Source organism: Chiloscyllium punctatum, chromosome 3 (genome assembly GCF_047496795.1).
Source record: "Chiloscyllium punctatum isolate Juve2018m chromosome 3, sChiPun1.3, whole genome shotgun sequence".
Lineage (NCBI taxonomy): Eukaryota > Metazoa > Chordata > Chondrichthyes > Orectolobiformes > Hemiscylliidae > Chiloscyllium > Chiloscyllium punctatum.
This window is the reverse complement of record NC_092741.1, coordinates 58,508,471-58,534,843: the sequence shown is the minus strand read 5'-3', so window position 1 is coordinate 58,534,843 and position 26,373 is coordinate 58,508,471. Positions and strand designations below refer to the sequence as shown.

At 39.0% G+C, this 26,373-nt stretch overlaps 1 protein-coding gene across 1 annotated transcript in view; it reads left to right on the top strand.

The window, feature by feature from the left end:
• Positions 1–25,786, top strand: part of LOC140459047 (ras-related GTP-binding protein D-like) — a 33,633-nt gene extending 7,847 nt beyond the window's left edge. Inside the window, exons 2-7 of the mRNA XM_072553747.1 lie at positions 1,313–1,608; positions 6,360–6,559; positions 8,561–8,675; positions 11,214–11,356; positions 23,582–23,730; positions 24,803–25,786. Coding sequence (XP_072409848.1) covers positions 1,313–1,608; positions 6,360–6,559; positions 8,561–8,675; positions 11,214–11,356; positions 23,582–23,730; positions 24,803–24,954 — 1,055 coding nt within the window. The 3' untranslated portion in view covers positions 24,955–25,786. The remainder of the gene's footprint in view (positions 1–1,312; positions 1,609–6,359; positions 6,560–8,560; positions 8,676–11,213; positions 11,357–23,581; positions 23,731–24,802) is intronic.
• The last annotated feature ends 587 nt before the right edge of the window (positions 25,787–26,373 follow it).

Sequence of the window (26,373 nt, the reverse complement as noted above, 5' to 3'; positions counted from 1 at the left end):
ATTTATTATCATGTGTACCTTGTTACAAAATACAGTGAAAAGAGTTGTACAGTGTTGCCAGTCTCTAGCACCTTGTTAAAGCACAGAAAAATAAACCAAAACAGAAATATAAAGGCAAAAAAAATGAAAAAAATAAAGTGTCCATCTTTACAGTTCTTGTTAAGTGCTCTGTCATGTGCCATGGGCCTGGTGACCTAGTACAAACTCCCTTTACCACACCACCACTGAAACAAAAGTCGCCACTTGTTGATGCCATCTCACCTCCAGCGATGCCCTCGCTTGACCTCACCAATGCAGATGCCACAATGCTGCCAGAAACTGAACTGGCCAAAACATGACACCACTGTTGCCATCAGAACTCTTCAGGCCCACCTCAATGATGCAGCTGCTGCTGATACCGCTGGGTTTTGTACTGGGCCCAAACTCACCTCCGCGTCCACCATGAATTTGCAGTGGAAGCAGACACTACCGGGAACCCAAACTTGACTCTGCAGCAGCAGCAGCCATCAGTCGGCAGTAGGAACCCCTTGTCAATGCAGAAGCGCCGGGAACCAAAACTCAACTCTGAGTTGCTGCCATGAGTCCGCCCTGCTGGGTCTGCCCGAGTCCGCCCTGCTGGGTCTGCCCGAGTCCGCCCTGCTGGGTCTGCCCAAGTCTGCACTGCTGGGTCTGCCCGAGTCCACACTGCTGGGCCCACTCGCTGCTGCTAATGTCATTGCCATGACCAAGCTCTTCACCAAGAGTCAAACAAAATAAAACAGGAGCAAAAAAAAAGAGAAACGTAAAGAAAAGTGGACAGAGCAGACAAGCCCCAGGCTCCACCACCATTTTCTCCACCACAATCTTACTGGAAATCTATTATAATGGCACAATAATCTTGCACTGAAAATTAACTTTAACAAATTGTTTAATGACAGCTATAAAATAATTTGCATAAAGTGTAATATTTTCCTTTCTCTTCACATCTCTTATCTCCCTCAATTTAACATGTCCTCTTTCATTTTTTAAAATTTGCTTTCTAAACATCTTTTGGAATTGAATGAAATACACTAAATTACTGGCTTATACTCTGTGTTAAAGAATTGTTTCAGATTATTGTTTCAAATTTTGTACAGTTACATGCTCTGAAATGGGTGCAATGCTGCTGTGAATTTTGAAGCACCATAAATGTTAGTGCAAAAGACCATGGAAAGATTGAGAGCAGGTGTAATTTCTTCCTTGCAGAATCAAGGGTATGGTTAAATGCTCATCATTCCACAAAAATACTTATTGTCTAATTTTTTTAAAAACCTTTTTTTATTTTTCCTTTTAGTAATGCACTTCAGTGATGATTACTGCACAGATGTCAAACCTAGGATCCTGCTAATGGGACTGAGAAGAAGTGGAAAATCTTCCATCCAGAAAGTTGTCTTCCACAAAATGTCACCTAATGAGACACTCTTCCTAGAAAGTACCAACAAAATTTGTCGGGATGATATCGCCAACAGCTCTTTTGTTAATTTTCAGATCTGGGATTTTCCTGGGCAGATTGATTTTTTTGATCCAACATTTGACTATGAGATGATCTTCAGAGGGACTGGGGCCTTGATATTTGTGATTGATGCTCAGGTAACATACTTCAACTTTTACATTTAGTTGCAACAGATGATTTTATATGAACTGGTTCTTGCTATCCAACACCTGAGTACTATGGAATGTTTAGTAGATGTCAAACATTTACCGTATGTTATATCTTCCATGAAGAACTGACCCTAGCCGTATGCAACCTAGTGAAAAAAATCAAAAGACTTCTTAATGCTTCTGTAGGTATTTAGAAAAGAAATGCTTGGCTAAAACAAATATGGATTCATTATGAGCAGAATCAGAATTTACAAATGGGAATAAGGAAATAGCAGAGAAATAGATACATTGTGTCTGTTTTCAATGAGGAAGATACTAGAGATCTAAATATCTAGGGAGAATGAGGAGTTCGAGTCATTGAGTCATAGAGATGTACAGCATGGAAACAGACCCTTCGGCCCAACCCGTCCATGCCAACCAGATATCCCAACCCAATCTAGTCCCACCTTCCAGCACCCAGCCCATATCCCTCCAAACTCTTCCTATTCATATACCCATTCAAATGCCTCTTAAATGTTGCAATTGTACCAGCCTCCACCACTTCCTCTGGCAGCTCATTCATGCACGTACCACTCTCTGTGTGAAAAAGTTGCCCCGTAGGTCTCTTTTATATCTTTCCCCTCTCACCCTAAACCTAGTTCTGGACTCCCCAACCCCAGGGAAAAGACTTTGCCTATTTACCCTATCCATGCCCCTCATAATTTTGTAAACCTCTGTAAGGTTACTCCTCAGCCTCTGACACTCCAGGGAAAACAGCCCCAGCCTGTTATGCCTCTCCCCATAGCTCAAATCCTCCAACCCTGGCAACATCCTTGTAAATCTTTTCTGAACCCTTTCAAGTTTCACATCTTTCCGATAGGAAGGAGACCAGAACTGCACGTAATATTCCAACATGACCTCCCAACTCCTGTACTCAAATCCCCAGGATGAGTGTTGAAGGAGGTGGCTATAGAGATGGCCATTGTATTGGTGATTGGTGAAATGATTGGAAGGTAGCAATGTCACCCCAGTATTTAAAAATGGAAGCAAGAGTGAAAACAGAGAACAACAAATCGTGATCTGATGGGCCAAGGAGAGGCAGATGGAGTTTAATTTAAACAAATGTGAGGTACTGCACTTTGATAGGACAAATCAGAGCATGATTTATCCACTTATTGGGTGGTGTAGCCAAACAAAAAGACCTTTGGAGTGCAGGTTCATAGTTCCTTGAAAATTGAGTCATAGGTAGGCAGGGTAGTGAAGAAGGTGTTTGGTACTTTTGCCTTTATTGGTAAGTGCATTGAGTATAGTAGTTGGGAGGTCATGTTGTGGCTGCACAGGACATTGGTTAGGCTTCTTTTGGAATACAGCATTCAATTCTGGTCCCTATTATGGGAAAAATGTTGAGAAGTTTGAAAGGAGAATATTGTCAGAGAAGATTTACAAGGATGTTGCCAGGGTTGAATGGTTTGAGCTATATAGAGAGGCTGGGGCTAACTTTTCCTGGAGCATCAGATACTGAGAGGTGACTTTATAAAAGTTTATAAAATCATGAGGGACTTAGATAGGTTGCATAGTCAAGGTCTTTTTCCCAGGGTAGGGGAATCCAAAAGTAGAGGGCATAGATTTAAGGTGAGACGGAAAAGATTTAAAAGGCACGTAAGGGGAAACTTTTTCACCCAGAGGGTGGTGCGTGCATGGAATAAACTGCCTAAGCAAGTGCCGGAGGCTGGTACAATTACAACATTTAAAAGGTATCTGGATGGGTACATGAATAGGAAAGGTTTAGTGGGATATGGGCCAAATGCTGGCAAATAGAACTAGACTAATCTAGGATATCTGCATGAGTTGGACCGAAGGATCTGTTTCCATGCTGTACATCTCTATGACTCTAGTAGATCTGTTACTGTTACATCAGTAGTATGGAAAATATTTAAAACCTGCTTGATAACGATCTGATTGGGTATTAGCAGCATTGATTAGCAAATGGGAAATCATGTTTGAGGAACTTGATGTTTTTGATGTTTTTGATGCTACCAGCAAAATTGATAAAGTGGTGCTGACAGATGTAGTATACTTAGATTTTCAGAGGGCTTTTGATAAAGTCCCCCATTGGAGGATTGTTATAAAAATTGCAAAAGCAATGGGTAGGATGTAATGTACTGGAATGGTTCGACAATTGGCTAAGATGAAAAACAGAGTAGGAATAAATAAGTCATTTTTGTGTTGGCTTGGCATGACTTGTGGGGTATTGTATCAGAACTTGCCTTTAGCTTTTTACAATATATATATCAATCATTTAGAATTTGGAACCCAATGTATATTTCCAAATTTGCAGATGGTACAAAGCTAAATGAGATGTGTGTTGTGAGGAAATGTAAAGTGGCTTCAAGAGGATTTGCACAGACTTGGTGAGTGAACAAGTTCACATGGGAGATGGAGTATAATATAGAAAAATGTGACGTTATCCACATTGGTAGAAGAAACAGATATACTGAGTACTTTAAAATGGTAAAAGGTTGGAAAGTTTAGGTGTGCAAAGGTGGTCCTTGTCGATTGGTCACTAAATGTTATCAAGTAGGTGGAGTATGCTATTAGGATGGTGAGTGGAATGTTAGACTATTTCAACAACATTTGGGTGCATAAGAAGTTAAGTATTGCTTCAATTGTATAGAGCTTGGCTAGACTGCATCTGGAGTAGTGTGTGTGCAAATTTTGTCTCCTTATCTGTGTACTAGATTTCAGAAAGTAAATTGAAATGTTGCTTTTCATGAACAAAAACTGCCAGCCTGGAAGATAAAGTATAGATGCTGTAAGCGGGCAAATCATGCAGTAATGCAAAGTAGAAAAAATTAACCAAGTAGTGTTGGAGTGGGCAGGAATATATTTGGAGAGCTGTTCTTCAGGAAAACAGATATTATGTAGAGATCATGGTGTAACTGTTACAAATGTTTGGGCAAATGTAAAAGGTTGGTGGTATGGACGGTGTCAAAAGGACAGGGGAGCATCCTTAGAATGGATCTTAAGGAAATCTGTAATTTACTTAGATTTAAATAATTAGTAAAAATCTCAATTAAAACTTCCTTTGTGACTTACCACAACCAATGCCACTGGAGGTCAACTTACTACAATTGAAATCTTTATACTAAAAGTTGTGTCTGTCGTGACCATTTGTTATTTTGTTCCTTTAAATGTCTATCTTGCTGATTTGGTAAGTCCCATGCTCTAATTCTAACTAGATATTTTCTAATTTCGTATTGCATAAAATCATTCCTTATCTACAAGAAAGTGCTTTCTGCCCAATAAATTTTTTTTAATAAACCTATTGCAGCAGCAATAAAATTCTTTTGAAACAACCTCCATTGCAACTTCCCACCCATCTCAGTGCTTAAATCTAAGATAAAAATTTGTTTTAAAATCACACGCTTACCTTTGATTCAGTGTACATTGGCCCAGCACTCCTGCTGACAATGCCAAACTGCCCACATCTCAGTATTCCCTGGACCAATGCTTCTGGTCTGTCCAAAGAAAAATGCTAACAGCAAATTACCAAAATACATGATAACTCTTTTTGTGTCTCTATACTTTAACCTGTTGAAGTAATCAGATAAGTGCAATTACCTGTACTGTACTTGTACTGCTGATTTTTTCTTCCCCCTGTGTTCATTGATGTTTATGAAGTTACACATCAGTTGTGAATCAAGCTGAAGACATTTCTGTTCTGAATAGGTCAGTTGTTCTTCGCTATCAGAGAAGATTTTGTTAGCCAATCTTGTCAATATATCAGCATGCTTTACTTATTCCGTCACTGATGTGAGCATCACTGGCCAGTGTTTATTGCCATTCTTTATTTGTCCTTGTTACTTTTTATGATTTAAATTTTATTGGTTATCAACTTCCATTTTTTAAATAATGCATTTTTAAAGATATATTATAATATTTCAATAAAACTGTAGAGGAGTCGAATTGGCAAAATGCCATTTCAAATTCATTAATACATTTGGCTCAAATAGGATTAAGAACAGGTGAGCTGGTTGCCCCTAAGCCATCATTAAAACATGCCAATACTAACTTGCTAGATTTCTGGATAATCCCATTAATTAAGTGCAACTTGGATAAGTCACTGGAAAAAGAGCAGTACCTGTGAAGCCAGTGGTTGTGAAACCTAAGCACATACTGAATGAGAATAGGGGGAAGAGCATGCAGAAAATTAATGGACAAAGGAGGAAGGAAAAGATAAAACTCCAATGTTAGAAAAAAAATCAGGTAAACCGTCCTGTTGAATAGCTAAAATGTTTGCACATTTTTGTTCAACATTTGCACTGACGATTGAGCCTACCTTGTTAGAGGAACAATTGACTATGTGTCGCAGACATTAGCAATCTTTCAGAGATCAAAAATTGTGTTGTTCCAATTGTCAGTTCACTACCCCCTCACCACCTCATTTTGCCAATTAGCTAATTATGTCCGTCATTTAAAATCACAGAAGTCCTTGCCTTTTCCCTCATCTTTTGATGGTCTGCATTTACATGTAAATTAATCAATTGGAAAACACAGGTGATTTACTGCTGGTGGTTAAGAGAGGAAACCGAAATACAGTGAGTGAGTGAGTGAATGAATGAATGAAGAGGATTTCTGGATATTTAAATAAAACATGAGAGTAGGAAAAGGAGTCTAAATAGAAGAAAAAATACATGAGGCTTAATCCATGTTTAGCCCAAAGTACATGTGGTGAGTTTCTTTTGTCTAATGAAACCTAGGATGATTACGTGGAGGCTTTGGCCAGACTGCATCTCACAGTTTCCAGGGCATTCAAAGTAAATAAGGAAATCAATTTTGAAGTTTTCATCCATAAAGTAGATGGTTTATCTGATGATCACAAGATAGAAACACAAAGAGATGTTTACCAACGAGCAAATGATGACCTTGCAGATGCTGGCTTGGAAAAAATTCACCTCAGGTGAGAATCAGATCATAGTATATTTTCTGGCTTTGTTTACTGAATGCCTTCTATAACTATACTACAATGCATTTGTAACTGACACAAAAAAATGAAAATTAATCTGGTATGAGGCCAATAATTGTAATTTTCACATTGATTTTTTTGGGAGCTTGTTGCATAAATTGATGCTGCATTATGACATTTGCTACACTTCAAAAATATTTAATTGCCTGTAAAGTGATGTGATATAAATGCAACCTTTTTTTTTCATTTACTGTTCTGCTCAGTATTTTAATCCCTGTACATCTTGCCAACCTTGTACGTAATTTCAACTTCCCATTGACAAAAAAAAAATTGGGATGTTTATTTAGTGCATGCTTGCATATTTCAATGGAGTGTATTCGCTATATATCACAAAAAGAGAATTACTCATTCCGAAATCAGTAACAAGTATTACCCGATGAAGGAGGTGAGCTATAATGAATGCAAACAGTTCCTGGACATGAAGGTTAGGACACTGAGGATGAATCTCGTAGCCCAGCATATCTCCCATTCTATGATAACCATCAAGGCAAGGGAACAACCTTGGCTCATACTTAAAAATGAGGTGTCAACCTAGTGAAGCTGCAACCCAAAACTAATTGCGTGCCAAACAATATAAGCATGTGATAAAGATAAGCAATCTCACAACTGACCGATCTGATCAAAGCTCTGCAGTTCTGTCATATTCAGCTGTGAATGGTAGTTGACAACCAACAGGAGGAGGGAGGGGACTCTACATATATGCTCATTCTTAATGAAAGGAAACATACCACAACAATGTACAAAAGAAGGTTGAAGCATTTGTAATAAACGGTCAGAATGCCAAGTGGATGATGTGTCTTTTTTGAAATTCATTTTTTGGGATGTAGGCCAGCATTCATTGCCTGTCCCTAGTTGCCCTTGAGAAGGTAGTGGTGAGCTGCCTTCTTGAACCACTGCAGTCCAGTTGCTGTGGGTGAACCCACAATGCAGTTAGGGAGGGAATTCCAGGATTTGACCCAGTGACAGTAAAGGAACACCAATATATTTCCAAATCAGGATGATGAGTGGCTTGGAGAGAAACCTGAAAGTGGTGGTGTTCCCATATATCTGCTGCCCTTGTCCTTCTAGATGGAAGTGGTCTTGGGTTTGGAAGGTGCTGTCTGAGGATCTTTGGTGATTTTCTGCAGTGTACCTTGAAGATAGTACACACTGCTGTTACTGACCCATAGGTAGTGGAGGGAGTGGATGCTTGTGGATGCAGTGCCAGTCAAACAGGCTGCTTTAACCTGGATGGTGTCAAGCTTCTTGAGTGTTGTTGGGCTGCAATCAACCAGGCAAGTGGGGAGTATTCCATCACACTCCTGACTTATGCCTTGAAGATGGTGGACAGGCTTTCAGGAATCAGAAGGTGAGTTATTCGCCGTAGTATTCCTAGCCTCTGACCTGTTCATGCAGCCATTGCGTTTATATAGTGAGTCCAGTTGGGTCTTGGCTTCCTTCTGAGGTCCTCAGCTGCATAACATATTCCCTGTCTTCAGCCAAGTAAATTCCCCTACATGATGTCAAGGAATGATTGAACGCATTGAATATTGTAAAGTTTACAGGCCCTGAAAACATCCCAGCCTCAATACTACAGATGTGTACTACAAAGCTAGCCATGTTTGTCGCCAAACTGTTGCAGAACACATACAGCCCTGGCATCTAGCTGACAATTTATGTCCTGTTCACAAAAACCAAGTCAAATCCAGTTAAGCTGATTACGCTTCACTGGTCTCGTTTTGATCATCAACAAAGTAATGGAAAGTGCATATTTAAGATGAGATAGAAAAATGCTTAATCAGTACGGGAATCAAGGGTTGTGTTCCTGTCAGCACTAGTCACATTACATGAAATAATGTAAAAAAAACTCCGCTGGTCATAATTTGGATATACTAAGAGTTGACCAATATTTATTCAAAATAGTTTTTAAAAGTTTTGCATTATTTTCTTCTGCAGTTTCTATTTGACAAGTATTTATGACCATTCAATATTTGAAGCATTTAGCAAAGTGGTGCAGAAACTGATTCCCCAGCTTCCAACTTTAGAGAATCTTCTAAACATCTTCATTTCAGTAAGTTCTGTTTAATAAGTATTGCTGCTGGTAAGTTTCTGAAAAAAATTTGGTCTACTCATAAGGAATGCACTCACATCAATTCTACAAGCATACATTAAGCTGATCACATTAATTGAAAAGCAGTTGAGTATTGCTGATGGACAGTATGGAGATGGAAACACGTGTACTGCTTAAGAAACCTTATGAGTACCTTTTATGGCCATTATTTTACATAATTATCTAATGTGTTCATCAGAAATATTGAATAAATTATGTGCTGCAGCTCAAGTATATTCTGTCTCACTATAAATGCTCTTTGTCATTTTTCTTGAGCAGAAGTATGCTGGGTAACTCCTTTTTTTGTGTGGTGCATTCAATGCTGTGTTACATTATTTTTAACATAGGCCTGTTGTCTTATATAGAATACTTGGCTCTTAGAATTTATGTTGTTACGAATAGCAACTACAGAAAATGTTGGAGATCCAAGGCTCATTTGTTATGGAAAAAAAATAGCAAGAATTCAGGACAGAACAAATTATATCTGGTAATACACTCAGTTTATTTTGCTAAGACCCCCAATAAACCTATGTTGTTTTACAGTACCAATATCAGCACAAATTTGTGGAAGGATGCAAACATCTCAGATATTTGTGACTGAGGTGGGTAGGTCAAGTTGATTAATTTCCTGACGTGGCAGACCAACCCCAGTTAATATATCCCTTTTGCTCAAAATCTGGCATTGGGAAAGTGAGTCAGGCTTGTCAACCCTGGAAGCAGTTTCTCACTGGCCAGAGCTACTGGCAAACACCAAGGGAATCTGTGAGAAAGGTTAGTGATGGCTTACCAGGACTTCACTCAGTTCCTTTAGAAGCTGTTGGGCCCTCTATCCCAACAGATCTTTGTACATCTCCCATGCTACCTCCTTGCCAACTTATGCCTCCCCCATATACATGACTTATGATCAAATGACCCTTGTGCCAGGTGATGCCAACAATCAATTTGGCATCACATACCCCCATGAAACCTTGGTGCCATCAAGCCACTACGCATGGCCCCTTGTATTCCAATGCCATTATCACATACACGTTGTGACCTTCCAGTATCCTTTGTAGGTAAACCTCAGGAGTCATGTGGAAATGAAGAAAACTAAATATTTAAACACAGCTGTCACTCCTCAAAGTTGATCAGAGAAAAATTACCATCCAAAAATCAATTGAAAGATTTTAAGTCTCCTCAAGTGGCCATTCCTGTATAAAAACAAACTTCTATTCACACCCCTAAATTAGAGCTGGCTAATCCTTTATTGGTCTCTTTAAACCGTTCATCAAACTGCAATCTCAGAACCATTTGCTGAGAGACTTTACAACATTCTTAATAATAGCCCTGGGGAAAATATCAACAAATAACTGTTGAAACTCAGTGACCAAATGGGAGTGACTCTCTCTAACCTAAATCTGTCAATCATATCAGCCCAGCAAAGGATTTTTGTTTGAACGCTTTCTCACAGCGTCAGCCTGTTCTCTGGGTTTTTTTAAAAAAACCTTGAGATGATGAAAGTTAAACAGACCTTATCTACTTTTCAAGAGCATCCATTCCATAAGTGATTGGCAAACTTGGAAAAATTCATATCATTGATTTAGATTGTGTACCTAGTTGGAGTCCATGCACTGATTCTTAAGGTACCCAATTGTCACAACCTGTCAACCTTAGAATAACTGGTTTATTCCTAGTCACTGTTTCCTGTCTTTCAACCAATTCTCAAATGCCAATACCCAATTCCATGTGCTGTCATTTTGTTTACTAACTTCCTGTATGGGACCCTGTTAGAGGCCTTCTGAAAATCTAAAGGCACCACATCCATTGGTTTCCCTCATCTAATCTGTTAGTTACATCCTTAAAAGACACTAACAGGTTTGTAAAACATCATTTCCTTTTCATAAATTGATACTGATTCAGCCCAATCCTATCATTATTTTCCTGTGGTCCAATACTCCATATATTTCTAGCATTTTCCCAACTGGCAATGTTAGGCAGTTGTTGCAGTTGATTGACAAAATACACGACTGACATATTTTTAGTTTAAATTGATAAGTAAAGAAAATACTGCACCTGTTAAATTAAAACAGAAAATGCTGGAAGTAACAGTTTAGTCAGCATCAATGTGGAGTTGCATGTAAAGGATGCACCAGTAATGTTGATCCATACATAAGAATGTTGATTGTATATCATAATGTTCACTTCATAAGTTTTATTGCAAAACTATAAAGCAAAACAATACAAAAAAATCTACCTTAACTCCAATAATTTAATGCTATGTTTTTGACATCAAGAATGAAAATCAAAACATAGCACTGCAAATTTTTAAAAAAAAGGAAACACCTCAGTTGCTTTGTTAATTTTGTGCTCCTGTTGTGTGCTTTTAGATGCACCAATTGTTCATTTAAAATAAAACAAATGCCTGGAATTGCATTAATACATTTAATTTACCCTTCACTATGAACATCACACCAATTGTCTTTGCCATTTTTACATTTGACGGTGTTTTGTTTATTACAGAATTCAGGAATTGAAAAAGCCTTCCTCTTTGATGTAGTCAGCAAAATCTACATTGCAACAGACAGTATACCAGTAGATATGCAGACTTATGAACTCTGCTGTGACATGATAGATGTTGTATTTGACATATCCTGCATATACGGGTTAGTACCTGACTAAACTTGTTACAAAGAAAAAGCAAAGAAAAAAGATGTAACTTCTTACCATGATTTTCCTGTTACTACCAGTAATGTAGATTATTCCTTAATATTTAAATTATTTATTTTCATCTGCCATTTAAGTTGCTGGTCAACATGTAACCTTATGCAGACACTCATAACAACCACTGTCTTAACAATCCATGAAGAGGTGTGTTGGAAGAGGTTTATCATTAGTTCTAAAATTTTTAATTTATTTTTCAGAAATTACTTCTTTCAATCAACACAGTTGAATTTAGGTATGCAATTGGCGTCAGCATATATCCTACCATTCTGTCCTCTTGTGCATTAAGATAACTGTGCATCAGCACAAACCTTGACTCCAATTGCTATAATCTTCTTCCATCAAGTTCATATCTGTACACTCTAAAGTTGATTTACCATGTCCTAATGTACTGATTCAGTTGATCAATTTTCATTTACATGATTAAACATTGCTGAGAAATTAACTCTACATTTATACAGTTTCATAACAATAATCAATTAATTTCAATTTATTTAAAAAACTCTCCAGTTGCTTGAAATATGAAATAGAAACAAATAAATGCTAGAACACAGCTGATCGTGCAGCATCTGTTGAGAAAGAAACAGGTTTGATATTTTGTATAGATGCTATTTCACTAGAACTCAGTTTAGTATTTTGTCTTGCTTAACTCTATTTAAAAATGAGTTTATTTCTATGAGATCATATTTTCACATTCTTTCATCAGATTTTGGATAATTGTTCCATAATCTTTTAAACTTATAATATTAAAGAAATTTGAATTTCTTTTTCATTTTGACTGCAAGCCAAAATGTGAAATACCTGGATGCCAGTAATGTACAACTTGGCCATTTTGCATAGTGATGCTTGGGCAGTAAAATGAAAAGCAAAATGATATCTTTCAGGCTCTAGAATGGGGTTTCCAACACTGTTGGTCTCCAGCTGAAGTTTTGGGATCACAGGCACAGACGCAGCAAAGGCTGGTTTAGAGCTCCGATCAAGAGCTCACAGTTGTGTGCCCCTTTAAATCATCACGTCTTTAAAATAATGGCCATGGCTTTACTGACTGATCGAAGCCTGATTCTCTTTCTGAAAACACCAATGAAAAGTAGGTGATTTACTCTGCAAAATTCTACTCCAACTCCCCCTACCCTCCATTATGACACGCTGCTTGCCCCACCCTTTACCCTCACTCCGAGGGTCGTGGCAATTTTCAAATATCAAAACAGTTTTGTAAAGGGGAAAAGGTTTGGGAAGCGCTGCTGTAGAAATGTTTTTCTTGTTGTATGTTAAGCAAAATTTCCAGAATCACTCTGTATTTAAGCTCATCAAAACTAATTTGATGTTGGCCACTACTGTCAGACGTTTTTGGATGTAGAAAACGAAGATCTCCATTTTATACTTACAGAAGGAATTCAACTTGTCAATGACGTTGCATTCTATTTACGAAGTATATTGTAGACATCCAGATTTCATTGCATAGGTTTTCCACTATCTTTCATCTTCTAATTGCACACTTCAGTTTCACCCACTTAATCCGACTAATCACTTTTTAGTTTTTGGATATATGACTTTATTTTTTTTCTCTGTGCAAAATTAAACACAACAGCTTTAGTAAAATAGTCTTGCTTAATATACTGGTAACATAAAAAGCATTTTTTTAACTTCATAGAAGGAAGTATTTATACAGTTAGAATGGAATTCATGTTTGGTGAAAATATCAAGTAATTTCAATGGTATTTATAATTTTGAATGTTCAGTGGTAAATTGTGTTATCTACTAAGTAGTTATTAAAAAAAAACTTCAAAACATTCAGTGCATTTTTCCAGAAAATGCATAAAGTTTCTTACCACCAGAATGTCTTTTACAAACCTTCACTGCACTACATTTTGCCCATTGTAATGTTTGAAAAGTTACATTGTTAACAATGTTAGGTGCTAAATAATTTAAGCATTTAAACTTCATTTAAAAAACACTATAAAATTTTCGAAGTTTTTAAAATTTTTATGCCAGATACTTTATTTGAGTTCAAGGTCATGAGTAACTTCTGAAAGCAGATCTGCTGGCCTCTACAAATGAGTTAGATTTTACATCCTTATATCAAGGTATATATGACCAATCCTGGGCATCAGACAGAACGTTTTGATGAGATCTTACTTTTGTATCCAAAGGAGGAAGAGGGAGAGAGGGTCGTGTCTTTTTGTGGCTAGCTGGTGTTCGTGTATCCTGGTGGCTAACTTTCTTCCTGTTTTGTTCTACGTAGTGTTTCTGGCAGTCCTTGCATGGAATTTTGTAGACGATGTTGGTTTTGTCCATGGGTTGTACTGGGTCTACAAAATTCCATGCAAGAACTGTCACAAACACTATGTAGGACAAACAGGAAGAAAGTTAGCCACTAGGATACACGAACACCAGCTAGCCACAAAAAGACACGACCCTCTCTCCCTCGTAGCCCTACACACGGAAGAAAAAAACCACCATTTCGACTGGGACAACACATCTATCCTGGGACAGGCTAAGCAAAGACATGCCAAAGAATTCCTAGAGGCCTGGCACTCCAACCACAACGCCATAAACAAACACATAGATCTAGATACCATCTATCAATCGCTCAGAAAACGAACAGGAAATGACATCACCACAAACCCCAGGAACCCCATCCAGGACAAACATATAAATAGAAAGCAGGAGACAACAGCTTCGCTTCACTTGGAGGTCGCCACTGATGATGTTACCTAGCCTTGTAATGAAATGTCTGGATATCAAACCTACAGCTCAGCGAGCAAACCTACACCCTAGACAATGTTTTCTCCCTGGGTGGAGAAGTCCAGAACTAGAGGGCATAGGTTTAGGGTGTGAGGGGAAAGATTCAAAAGGGACCTAAGGGGCAACTTTTTTTTACGCAGAGAGTGGTGCATGTATGGAATGAGCTGCCAGAGAAAGTGGTGGAGGCTGGTATAATTACAACGTTTAAAAGGCATCTAGATGGGTATATGAATAGGAAGGGTTTAGAGGGATATGGGCTAAGTACTGGCAAAGGGGACCAGATTAATTTAGGATATCTGGTAAGCATGGTTGAGTTGGACTGAGTGGTCTGTTTCTGTACTGTACATATCTATGACTCAATGAGTGACATAGATAGGATGAACAGCCAAGTTCTTTTTCCTAGGATAGGGGAGTTCAAAATCAGAGGGCATAGGTTTATGATCAGAGGGTAAAGATTTAAAAGGAACCTAAGGGCAATTTTTTCATGTGGAGTGTGGTGCACATATGGAATGAGCTGCCAGAGAAAATGGTACAATTACAACATTTAAAAGGCATCTGGATGGCTACACGAATAGGAGGAGTTTAGAGCGATATGGACCAAAAGCTGGCAAATGGGACTCGATTAATTTAGGATATCTGGTTGCCATGGATGAATTGGACTGAAGGATCTGTTTCCATGCTGTACAACTTTGACTCTGTGGACTTGTAATCCACAGCTCTGGGATTCAGCACATTGTGATATAGAGATAACATGCCAGACCAAATCAGACTCACAAACAGTGAACTTGCAACTGAGTGCAATTAGAACATTTTAATGACCCTCAAAATTGCATAATTGTTCCTATCCAGATTTCCTGAATAACAGACATCAAACACCAAGTTCATAACTTAATCAGAAAGTAACAACTTATTATTCATAACTTTGGCAAAGCTAAACAAGGTTATGTAATTAAGTCTATGATCTGAATCCAATCTCCTCCTCAGAGACAAATACAATTAAGGGATAAATTAGAAAGAAAATAAGAGTTGTAATTTGCCAGTCAAGAACCATTTCAATGATGAGTACCAGGTCTTTATGGAATTCCTGAACAATACATTATAGGACATGGGATAGTATCTTGCATAAACTCCAAAGTCACTGTTCAATGCAAACAGTAGACTCTGAGGATTTTTTTTTGTTAAATATAAACAGGGATTCTTTTCTCAGATTCTATTCAATAGTTCATTCACTGAATATAAAACTGGAGAGAGTAAAGCTTAAATATAGCTTCCAAGTCCAGCAATTTCCAAGCACAAATCTTTCTGCACAAAAATCCTGTCAAAACCAATTCAATCCATAATTTTCTCTTTCTTTTAAAACATTAACTATTGTTGACTGGCCACCACTAGCATTCCTTGATTGACCAATGCAACATTCAACCTTCCTTGAACATAATATATCCGGTGCCAAACCATCTGCAGTGTTCTTAGAAGAATAATTAACCTGCAATTACCTTTCCAAACCAATTCGCAAATGTAAACATCAGTTGTTTGTTCTTTTTTTAAAAAAACAAGCTGCTGTTCTAAATTCCAAGTTTGTTTCTCAACTTCACTTCACACTTCTAAACCAAAAATATGAAAAATAAAGAAAAACAGTAATCAGTCTCAACAAGTGCTATATATAAAATAAAGAAAGGAGAACAATAGCCTTGCCTCAAACCTTAATGTCTTTAATTCAGTCTTGATCATCAATTACAGAATGTCAGTGACACAAGATGAAAAATGCAATCACGATTAGTCACCAGAGATATTATAGTTAAACAGAATGACACTATATTGCCTCAGCATTGCATTGATGATAGGATATTAAGCTCAATTCAAAGGATCAAAACACAGACATGTCCTCAGAATGCAAAACAGTATCATTAATTTTGTGTAGCATAATGGGTTAACCAGTCAACTGATTTGAATTCTGTACGTACTGTTATCTGCAAAGGAAGATCCATTTAAAAATCTATTATTAACAAAAGTGCTTCCTTTTTTACAATCACAAAGCCTATCCTAGTAGTAGGGTAGCAGTGTGGCGAAGAACTCTGTTAAACATTTTGGACATTAGTGTAGATCTCCACATAAACATTTCAAAGTTTAGATCCATTCTTATAAACCCTGCCACAAGCTCCATGCCCTAGCTACCAATTGCTTCCCCTACATGCAGTCACAGAGATGCACAGCATGGAAACAAATCCTTGGGTCAACTTGTCCATGCCCATCAGAGACCTGAAATTAATCTAGTGCCATTTGCCACTATTTGTTCCATAACCCTCTAAACCCTTCCTATTCATGTACTCATCCAGATGCCTATTAAATATTTAATTATACCAAACTCCACCACTTCCTCTGGCAGCTCATTCTGTACATGCACCACCCTCTACATGAAAAGTTGCCCCTTAGATCTCTTTTAAATATTTCCCCCTCACCTTAAACCTATGTGGTTTAGTTTTGGACTCTCTCACCCCTGAGAAAATACCTTGTCTATTCCCCCTATCCATGCCCTTCATGATTTTATAAACTTCTAGAAGATCACCCCTCAGCCTCTGACGCTCCAGGGGAAAAATGTTCCAGTCTATTCAGAATGTCCCTCCAGCTCAAACTCTTCAATTCTGGCAACATCCTTTTTGAACCCTATCGAGTTTCACAGCATTGTTCCGAGAGGCAGAAGACCTTAACTGAACATAGTTTTCCAATAGTGGCCTAACCATCGTCCTGTACACTTGCAACATGACCTCCCAACTCCTATACTCAATACACTGACCAATACAGGCAAGCATACCAAATGTTTTCTTCACTATCCTGTCTACCCATGACTCCACTTTCAAGGAATTATGAACATGCATTCCAAGGTCTCATTGTTCAACAACACTCCCCAGGATCTTACGATTAAGTCCTGCCAGATTTGCCTTTCCAAAATGCAGCACCTCACATTTAGCTAAATTAAACTTATTCTGACACTCCTCACCCCATTGGCCCATCTGATCAAGGTCCTGTTGTACTCTGAGGTAACCTTCTTCAGTGTTGACTACACCTCCCAATTTTGGTGGCATCTGCAAACTTACCAACTATGCCTCCTATGTTCACATCCAAATCATTTGTATAAATGATGAAAAGCAGTGGACCCAGCACTAAATCTTGTGGTACAACATTGATCACAGGCCTCCAGTCTGAAAGTTAACTCTCCACCACCACCCTCTATCTTCTACCTTCGAGCCAGTTCTGTATCCACATAGCTAGTTCTCCCTGTATTCCATGAGAAATAACCTTGCTAACCAGTCTACCATGAAGAAGCTTGTTGAATGCCTTACTGAAGTCCATATAGATCACGTTCACCACTCTGCCCTCATCAATCATCTTCGTTATTTCTTCAAAAAACTCAATCAAGTTTGTAAGATATGATTTCCCAAGCACAAAGCCATGTTGACCATCCCTAATCAGTCCTTGCCTTTCCAAATATATGTACATCCTGTCCCTGAGGAAGGATCCCAGCAATCACTTCCCTAGCTTCCTACAGAGATCAAGTCCTGGGCATTTATCCACTTTTATGTGTTTTAGGACATCCAGCACCACCACCTCTGTAATACTGACATTTTTGAAGATGTCATCATCTATTTCCCCACTTTCTATACCTTCCATGTCCTTCTCCACAGTAAACACTGATGCAAAATACTTATTTAGTAGCTACCCCATCTCCTGTGATTCTACACACAGACTGCCTTGCTGATCTTTGAGGAATCCTATTCTCTGCTCTTCTCTTGATTGTAATCATTGTGAAGCTCAGGGTAGAGCACTTTTTTGAAGAACATTGTGTTGGACATGCAGACAATGTGGCCCATCCATCGCAACCTGTCATGTGTGACCAATACCTCAATACTGGGGATATTGGCCTGGGAGAGGGTGTCTATCCTGTATGTGAATTTGCAAAGACAGTGCTGGTGAAAACTCTCCAGCGATTTGAGGTGTCTACTTACAAAGTCCCTGGTTGTGATGCACACAGGAGAGTGGGGATCCAGCTGCACTGTAGACAATGAGCTTTATCATCAATGTCTGCTTGCACCAAGTAGAGGCCCCTGAGATATGGGAAATTATTCTTGTTGTCCAGGGCCTCACCCTGGATTTTGGTGGTTGGGTGGCAGTGTTGTGAGGTAGGAGGAGGCAGGGGTAGAACCTTTGTTTTCCAAATGTTTAGCAAATGTTCATATGCCTTAGTGAATGCGTTGATAATGATTTTTAACTTTTACTTTGAGTGTATGCACATGAAGGCACTGTCTGTGCACCTTGATGATAGATGTTGCAGTGTCTTGGTTCTGGCCTGAACATGTCAAAGGTTGAACAATTTCCTGCCAGTCCCATAGGTTAGCTTCATTCTGGCAGTGAGTTTCTTGGAGTTGTGATGGAGCGTTGCAGTAAGGAAGATGGAGAAGTGTGTTGCCAAGATGACACAACCTTGCTTGACCCCAGCTTGCACTCATTGAGTCTGTGGTGGATCTGTTGATGAGGATCATGGCTGCGTGTTATCATGAAGGAGACAGAGAACGGTGACAAATTTCTGAGGGCAGCCGAATTTCAGGAGGATATCATAGAATCCCTACAGTGTGGAAACAGGCTATTCAGCCCATTGAGTCAATGCTGACCCTCTGAAGAGCATAGGAGAAAGTGATTACTGCAGATGCCTCTGAAGAGCACCCCAACCAAATCCATCTCCCTACCCTATTCCTGTAACCCTGCATTTTCCACGGCTAATTCACCGAAACTGCACATTGCTGGATGCTAAGGGAAATTTAGCATGTCCATTCCATCTAACTTGCACATCTTTGGATTGTGGGAGGAAACTGGAGCACCCAGAAGAAACCCATGCAGACATGGGGAGAATGTTCAAACTCTACACAGACATTTGTCTGAGGCTGGAATCAAACCCACGTCTCTGGTGCTGTGAGGCAGCAGTGCTAAAATCAACATAGTTGACTGGGATTGAAGAAGAGATTGGTGCTGTACCCTGCATTTTTCTTGGATTTGTCGTGTACCAAAAACCATATCCACTTGCCTCTTGGATGGAAGCCACATTGAGACTCGGGCAGGAGCCCTTTGGACATTTGGAGAAGATGGCTGAGGATTCTCACAATAGTCTTTCCCAGTGACAGACAGTGGGGATATCCCTTTGTAGTTTCCACAGTCAGACTGTCTCCTTTCTTGAAGTTGGCCATAATTATGGCATCATGGATGTCCCAGCATTCTCTCCTCCTTCCAGACAAGGGTGATGAAGTTGTGAATTTGTCCAGAGTGCCTCTTCGCTGTATTTTAGTACTTTAGCAGGGATTTCATCTGCACTAAGTGCCTTGTTGATTTTCAGCTGTCAGATTGCTTTTATTAATTTCACAGTGGGAAATGCACTAAGATAATGATGGGTAGAGTATTGCAGGATGGTATGGAGTGCACTTGCATTGAAGGCTGCATCTTGGTTGAGGTGGTCCTCAAAGGGCTCCCTCTAGTGGCTGTTGACTATCTCTTGGTCTTTAATGAGCTCTTCACTGTTTTTGTTCTCAGTGGGGTAGGTTCCTGGGTAATCTGAATCATAGATGGCTTTGATTATGATAAAGGAGCCACATACGTTGTGGTTATCACTGAGTTGTGAAGTCTCCTGCGCTCTTTCTACCCACCATCCCTTCTTTGGGACACTGGTTCTTTGTTGCACCTCCAGCCAATAGTTGCCTGTAGATTTGTTTCCTCTCACTCTAGGTTTGGTGGAGTTGCCAGTTTAGGGATGCAATGTGTTTATGGTCAAGGAGATCCTGGATCTCTTGTTCTTTTTGAACCAGTCTTAGTGTTTCCTGGTTGAGAGACCTAGCATCTCCATGCAGGTGCTGACTATAGTGGCTCTTCGAACCAGGTGCACTCTGTAATTCTGGCATGTGGTCATTGCCAGGTTGGCTGTGAAGCACTGCCTGAATAGGTCTTTCTTCACAGGACTTCCGAGTTCAGTAACATTGAATCTCTTGGCAGCAGAGTTTTTTCTGCCTCTGCCAGTTAGGGGCCAGATGGATAGAGATGGTGCAGTGGATTAATCGGAGGTTGGTCCAGCAATCATCAGCTCCAGTCTTGGCGCGGGTAATGAAAGCATCCTTGTGGTCCCTAGTTCAAACAATATATAGTCTATTAGTTGCCAGTGCTTGGAACAGGAAAGTTGCTATAAGGTATGTGCTTGTTTCTCTGGTGGAGAAGGTTATTTGTTCTGATTATGGTCTATGTAATGTCAGGAGGAGGACTCCACTGGTGTTTGTTTTTTCTACACACCTAACACACCTTTTAAACAGGTTTGCATTCCTCCCAACTCTGTGTCATTGAATTTGCTGAGGAGATAAATTTGGCTCCTTGGTGATGCAGAACAAAGCTAGGCTGGTGTAGAAGGCCTCTTTTGTCTCATCTGCTGTGTCTCAGATCAGGGTGTAGGCATTGGCAACTATGATATACTGTTTCTGGGCCAGGGTGAGCCATAGGGTCATAAGACACTCTATGGGAATTTGTTTTGATCTCTGACCAGTTCTTTTTTTATGCCGACTCTGGGCATCTTATGCTTGCCGGTCTAGAAGGTGTAACCACTGCATAGTTCTTTAAGCTGGTCACCTCCTGCCAGTTGTCTTGCTCAGGATGGCAAAATCAGTGTTGCTTGCTCTGCCATTCAATACAATCATGGCTGATTTCATGTCTGCATCAGCTCCACTTTCCTGCCTGCTCCCCATAACCCTCCAACCCATTACAAATTAAAAATCCATCTGTCTCCTCTTTAAATTTAATGTCCCAGCATCCACTCTACTCTGGGCTAGTGAATTCCACAGATTCATAACCTTTTGAAAAGTCACTTTTCTTCATTTTTTTGCTTTAATTCTGTACCCTAATCCTAAAACTTTGACCTCTCATTCTAGATTGTCCCGCAAGAGAAAACATCATCTAGATGTCTACTTTGTCAATCCCATTCGATACCTTGCATGCATCAATTAAATCTCCTCTCATTCTTTTAAACATTCAGGAAGTATAAGCTTTAATCATAAGACAAAGCCCTCACCTCTGGAATCAATATCATAGATCTCCTCTGAACAGCATCCAATGTAACTACTTCCCCCCTTAACTAACGGGACCAAAACTGAAGGTAGTAGTCCAGGTGTGGTATTTCTAATGTCTACTAGTCCACTAGTCACAATCCACCACTTGGAAAATGACCTATTTATTCCTCCTCTTCCCTGCCATCTGCCAACCTCCTATTGTTTAAAATAAATGTGGATTTGAAACTTTAACTTTGTTTTTTTTATCTGCAGATGCTGCTTGATCTGCTGTGTTTCTCTAGCACTCTGTGTTTGTTCCTCACTACCATTTTCTGCCCCTTGGTGTTTCTGAGCTCCAACCAAGTAAATTCCCCTTCCCAAAACTAATATCCTTCCTCACTGTAGCAATACTTTCCTCTTTGTCTGCTAAAAATATGTTGCTGGAAAAGCGCAGCAGGTCAGGCAGCATCCAAGGAACAGGAGAATCAACGTTTCAGGCATCAGCCCTTCTTCGTGCTGATGCCCGAAATGTCGATTCTCCTGTTCCTTGGATGCTGCCTGACCTGCTGCACTTTTCCAGCAACACATTTTCAGCTCTGATCTCCAGCATCTGCAGTCCTCACTTTCTCCTCTTTGTCTGCTACCCTACTTTCTTTTTCTTTTCATCTTTCCTTCCTAAAATCCGAATATCCCTGGTAACCCTGCAGCCACATCTATGTAATCCCAACTATATCATACCAGTTTATAATATATTTGTGTGACTAATTCATCCACTATATTGCAAATGCTCCATGCATTAAAACACAAGACAGTAAGGCTAACCCTTTAATATTCTTAGTCCTATCCACTTTACTTGGCACTGTGGCCCTGTTTTGATTCTTGCTGTTGGATTCTCTGCCTACCACTTTTCTTATTTCCTATTCTGTCTCTTGTCTTTGCCCTTGTTTTCCCCTCTCTTCTGTTTCCCTATATAGGTTCTGAACCTCCTGCCATTTTAGTTTAAATCCTCCCCAACTGCACTGGCAAATACAGCCCTAGGACATCAGATCTGGTCCTGGCCAGGTGCAAACTGTCCAGTTTTTATTGGTTCCCCCTCCCCTATAACTGGTATCTATGTCTTAAAAATCTGAAACCCTCCCTCTTGCACCATCTCTCCAGTCATGTATTCATCTGATATATCCTGTTATTTCTACTCTGACTAGCACATGAAATTGATAGTAATCCTAAAATCACTACTCTTGCTTCCTCACCCACTATATTCTGTATTTAGGTCCTCATCCATTTTTTTTTGTGTATGTTGTTGGTACCGATGTGTACCGTGACCACTGGCTATTTACACTCCCACTTCAGAAAACCGTTCCAAGGCAATATACCAACCTGGATTTTTGTTTTCTGCCAAGAAATGGCTATCCATTCTGCTTATGGTTCAATCCCCTATTATTGTAATCTACCCAGACTAATTCTTCATCTCCTGTGTAGCAGAGCTAACCATGTTTCAATGAATTTGGCTATTGGTACCTTTCGTGAGAGGGCATTTCCCGATAGTATCCAAAGCAATATATCTGTTTCACAGGTCCATAGCCACTGATGATTCCTGCACTGCCTGCCTTGTCCTCTTACTCTGCCAGGTGGTCAATCATTCCCCCCCTGCTGGGTGGTCATCCATTCCCTCCCTATCTGTGGGAGTCTTAGCCTGTAGATTGATAAACTTTCTATTCACAATACTCCCAGAAGCCTCCCCACAGTGTCTTCAGTGTTGCTCCAGAAAAAAAAACTCATATCCAGGAGCTACAACATATTTCCTGCATGTGTTCTGGTGTCAGGAACTGGAAACTGCCCAATTTTCCACATTGAGCTCTCCTTCCATGACTTACACCTTAAATTTAAACCCTTAGATTGCTCTTAAAATCAAATAATATTAATTTCTCTAGGGTCCTTCTTCTCTGAACCTCTGCACTATTGCCCTTACAAAGTATAAACCCAAAATAAAAACCTTACAAACTCTTAGTTATGAAAATAGTATACTCACCTGATCTTACTCACCCAATCAGCTGCTTCTTCTCAGCCTGTCACTTTTTGACACTCTCCCTCGACTACTTCACTGAATGCTGACCATGGGACACTATCCACACTGCCACTCAACACTCTTCCCTAACTGCTTCACTGCAATGCTGACAGTGGGGACACCCTCCCAGACTGCTTTGGGATTCTCAACCCCTCTCTTCAACCAAGCGAATTTATGGAGGTAGCTGAATCAATCAATCCTACTTTGATAAGGGAAGAAGAGAAACATTATTTCTGTACTTAGATTGAAATGCCGCTCATTTGTTAATCAAGTGTGCTTTACGTTTTCAGGCTTCGAGAATTTGGTGGAGGAAGTACATATGACAAAGAATCCGTAGCAATCATAAAACTGAACAACACAACAGTTTTGTATCTAAAAGAGGTGACAAAATTCCTTGGCCTAGTTTGCTTTCTTAGGGAAGAAAGTTTTGAGCGGAAAGGTAATCTTTGTTTATATTACAGAATAAAATTGCTCACAGTCATAAATATATCTAGTTCATACATTGTTGTGAAAACTACAATATCAAACAAATATGAATGTCCTCAAAATTGACATCTTTTTATTTTTCTAAATCAGTGATCTCTTTAAGGCTGCCATTCCAAAAACTATCTTTAAGCCATATTCTGTTTTTGTTCATTTTTCCCATATTAGAGTGTTCTGTGATGGTAAAACAACAATTCATCTAAGAACTGACATAATCAATTAAAAAGTATTATAACATCAAGGTAAATTTTTTTTTTAAAAAGGAATTAGCAAAAGCCCACCAACATCTTTGCAGGCACCGAGGGATGACCAATAAAGATCGCAGTTTCAGATTTTAAAAAACACTTTTTAAGTACTTAATTTCTGGAGTTCAGTGAAATTTATTGGTTGTCAGTGTAATTCTCAGCATACTCTCAAGCTGATAATCAATTTAAGATTGTCAGTCAAGTTGACAGTGTGGCACACTTGTGCATACTTAAAGCTATAGAAATATTTACACCAGGCCCTGTTCTCTGCAGATAGGGTAAAGCCTTGAACAGAGTCAACCTGTCTGGTTTAAATTTAAACAAAACTTAACAGATGTCAGTCATCATTTAGCTGATATATTCTTCATGCCGATGACTTTTCCAAGCCATTTGTAAACCAGATAGCACACTTTTCTTATAATTATAAAGTTGTTGTTCTCTTTGAATTGGTATTCTTGTGGTTTGTGCAGATGATTGAAAGATGACAAACTTCAACAAAATCAGCGTTTCTTTTTCACCAATATCTAGGAACTGAGCTCTTTTTGAGGCATAATTTACAGTGGTACTGTACTTGTGCTTTCTACTTCTACAAGTTAAATGTCCATCCATTTAAGAAGCAGACTTGGCAGTATTGTTGATGCTGAACAGAAGACCTCAACCTCTCATTTAAAACCATAAACTGTTACACATTCACATTTTATATCATTTTAGGTGCAATTTGTTTTGTTTTGTCTTTTGGTATATGCCAAGATTATATATTTTTTTCTTTTTTTTACACTATAGGTTTGATAGACTACAATTTTCATTGTTTCCGTAAAGCAATTCATGAGATTTTTGAAGTTCGTACAACCATGCTCAGGTGCCACAAACAGCACAGAGGATTGCAACGAAGCAAACTGGGAACTCCCAATGGCACACTTGGACTTCAGTCATAATGGCTGCCATGCTCACAGTGTTTCTGGTAGCATATTCAGTAATGTTTAGTAGATGTACTGTGAGAACAATGCACTGATATGCATGAAGATAATGCTCAGGATATTAAAGCTGATAAATAGCTCTAAAGCAAGCACTTTGTAAAATGTACTGTATATACTCGAGTAAAAGTCAATCTCATGTAAAAGTCAACCCCTTATTTTTGGCCAAAAATCTGGAATTTTTCCATATATATCGTGTAAAAGTCGACCCTAGTTCTTCACATAATTCACACCGACATAAGGCTTCAGATTTCTTCAGTTCATTATTGATTGAGCACTATAATTAGTATTCACTTTTTGTATGGCTGTTCCACTCCACTCTGGGACTCCAGTCTGCCGGCCTCCTGCTTTGTTCTGCCGGCTATCCTGCTTTGGTGTGGGATTCCAGTCCAGCCCTTGGCTGCACTGATGATGTCACTGCCACTCCAAGGTAAGGTTTTTCAATTATAAAAAAGGTTGATAGAATACTTGCTTATTCATTTTATTTTCTATTCTCTTTATCCAGTAATTACTATAATTCATTGTGTTTTTTTAAAATTTGTTTAGAGATCAACTGGGCTTCTAATGAATTTTGACAAGCATGAATTTCAGTCACTCAAAAGTAGTGTCCATGTAATAGTCGCCCCCATAAATTTAACTTTTAAATATAGTCTAAAAAATCTGACTCTGACACGAGTGTATACGGTATATCTTTCTTTAGCAGTTGCTGAAAATCAGTATTATTATATGTAACTCCTATGTATTACAAATCGCTTTGTGGTTTGTAGCAGTTCAGTTCAGAATAAATTAAATTCTCCACAGCTACAGCTTTCTATGGTCATATGTCATGGGTTATTAGCAATATTCGAGAATGTTAAGTTTCCGATTTTTCTCTGTTACCGTCCTAAATAGGGTCTCTATTTTAAAGACGTTCTTTCAGAGGTGAATACTTCATAAGGTAACAACCCTGTGCTTTTTAAGTGTGTTATGGGCCAGACCAAATCCCCTCAAAACATATTAAGAAGATAGCTTTAAAATAAGAAAATGTTAGGGTCTAGGCTAAGTGTAAGGTGTTGCAACAAACCAGATGCAATTCAATTGGTCAAACTACTCAACTTTAAGCAAAACATACTTGTCTAGGATCAAAATCTCTAATTCGAGGTTGGGTTTAGGATTATTGGACTCAAAGGCAATAAGTGGTGAGATTTTTTTAAAATTTCGGATGTTGCATTTGGCTGGATTAAAAAGGGTGTGCATTGTGTAATAATGGCTCTTTCAGTCACTACGAGTTTTCTGGGGGTGGAAAAACTCACTTTGGGAGTTTTACACAAAGTGAGCAAGGCAAAGCTTCTTGAATTGGCAGACAAGTTGGAAACGGGTTTGCCGTTGTCTGTGTAAAAA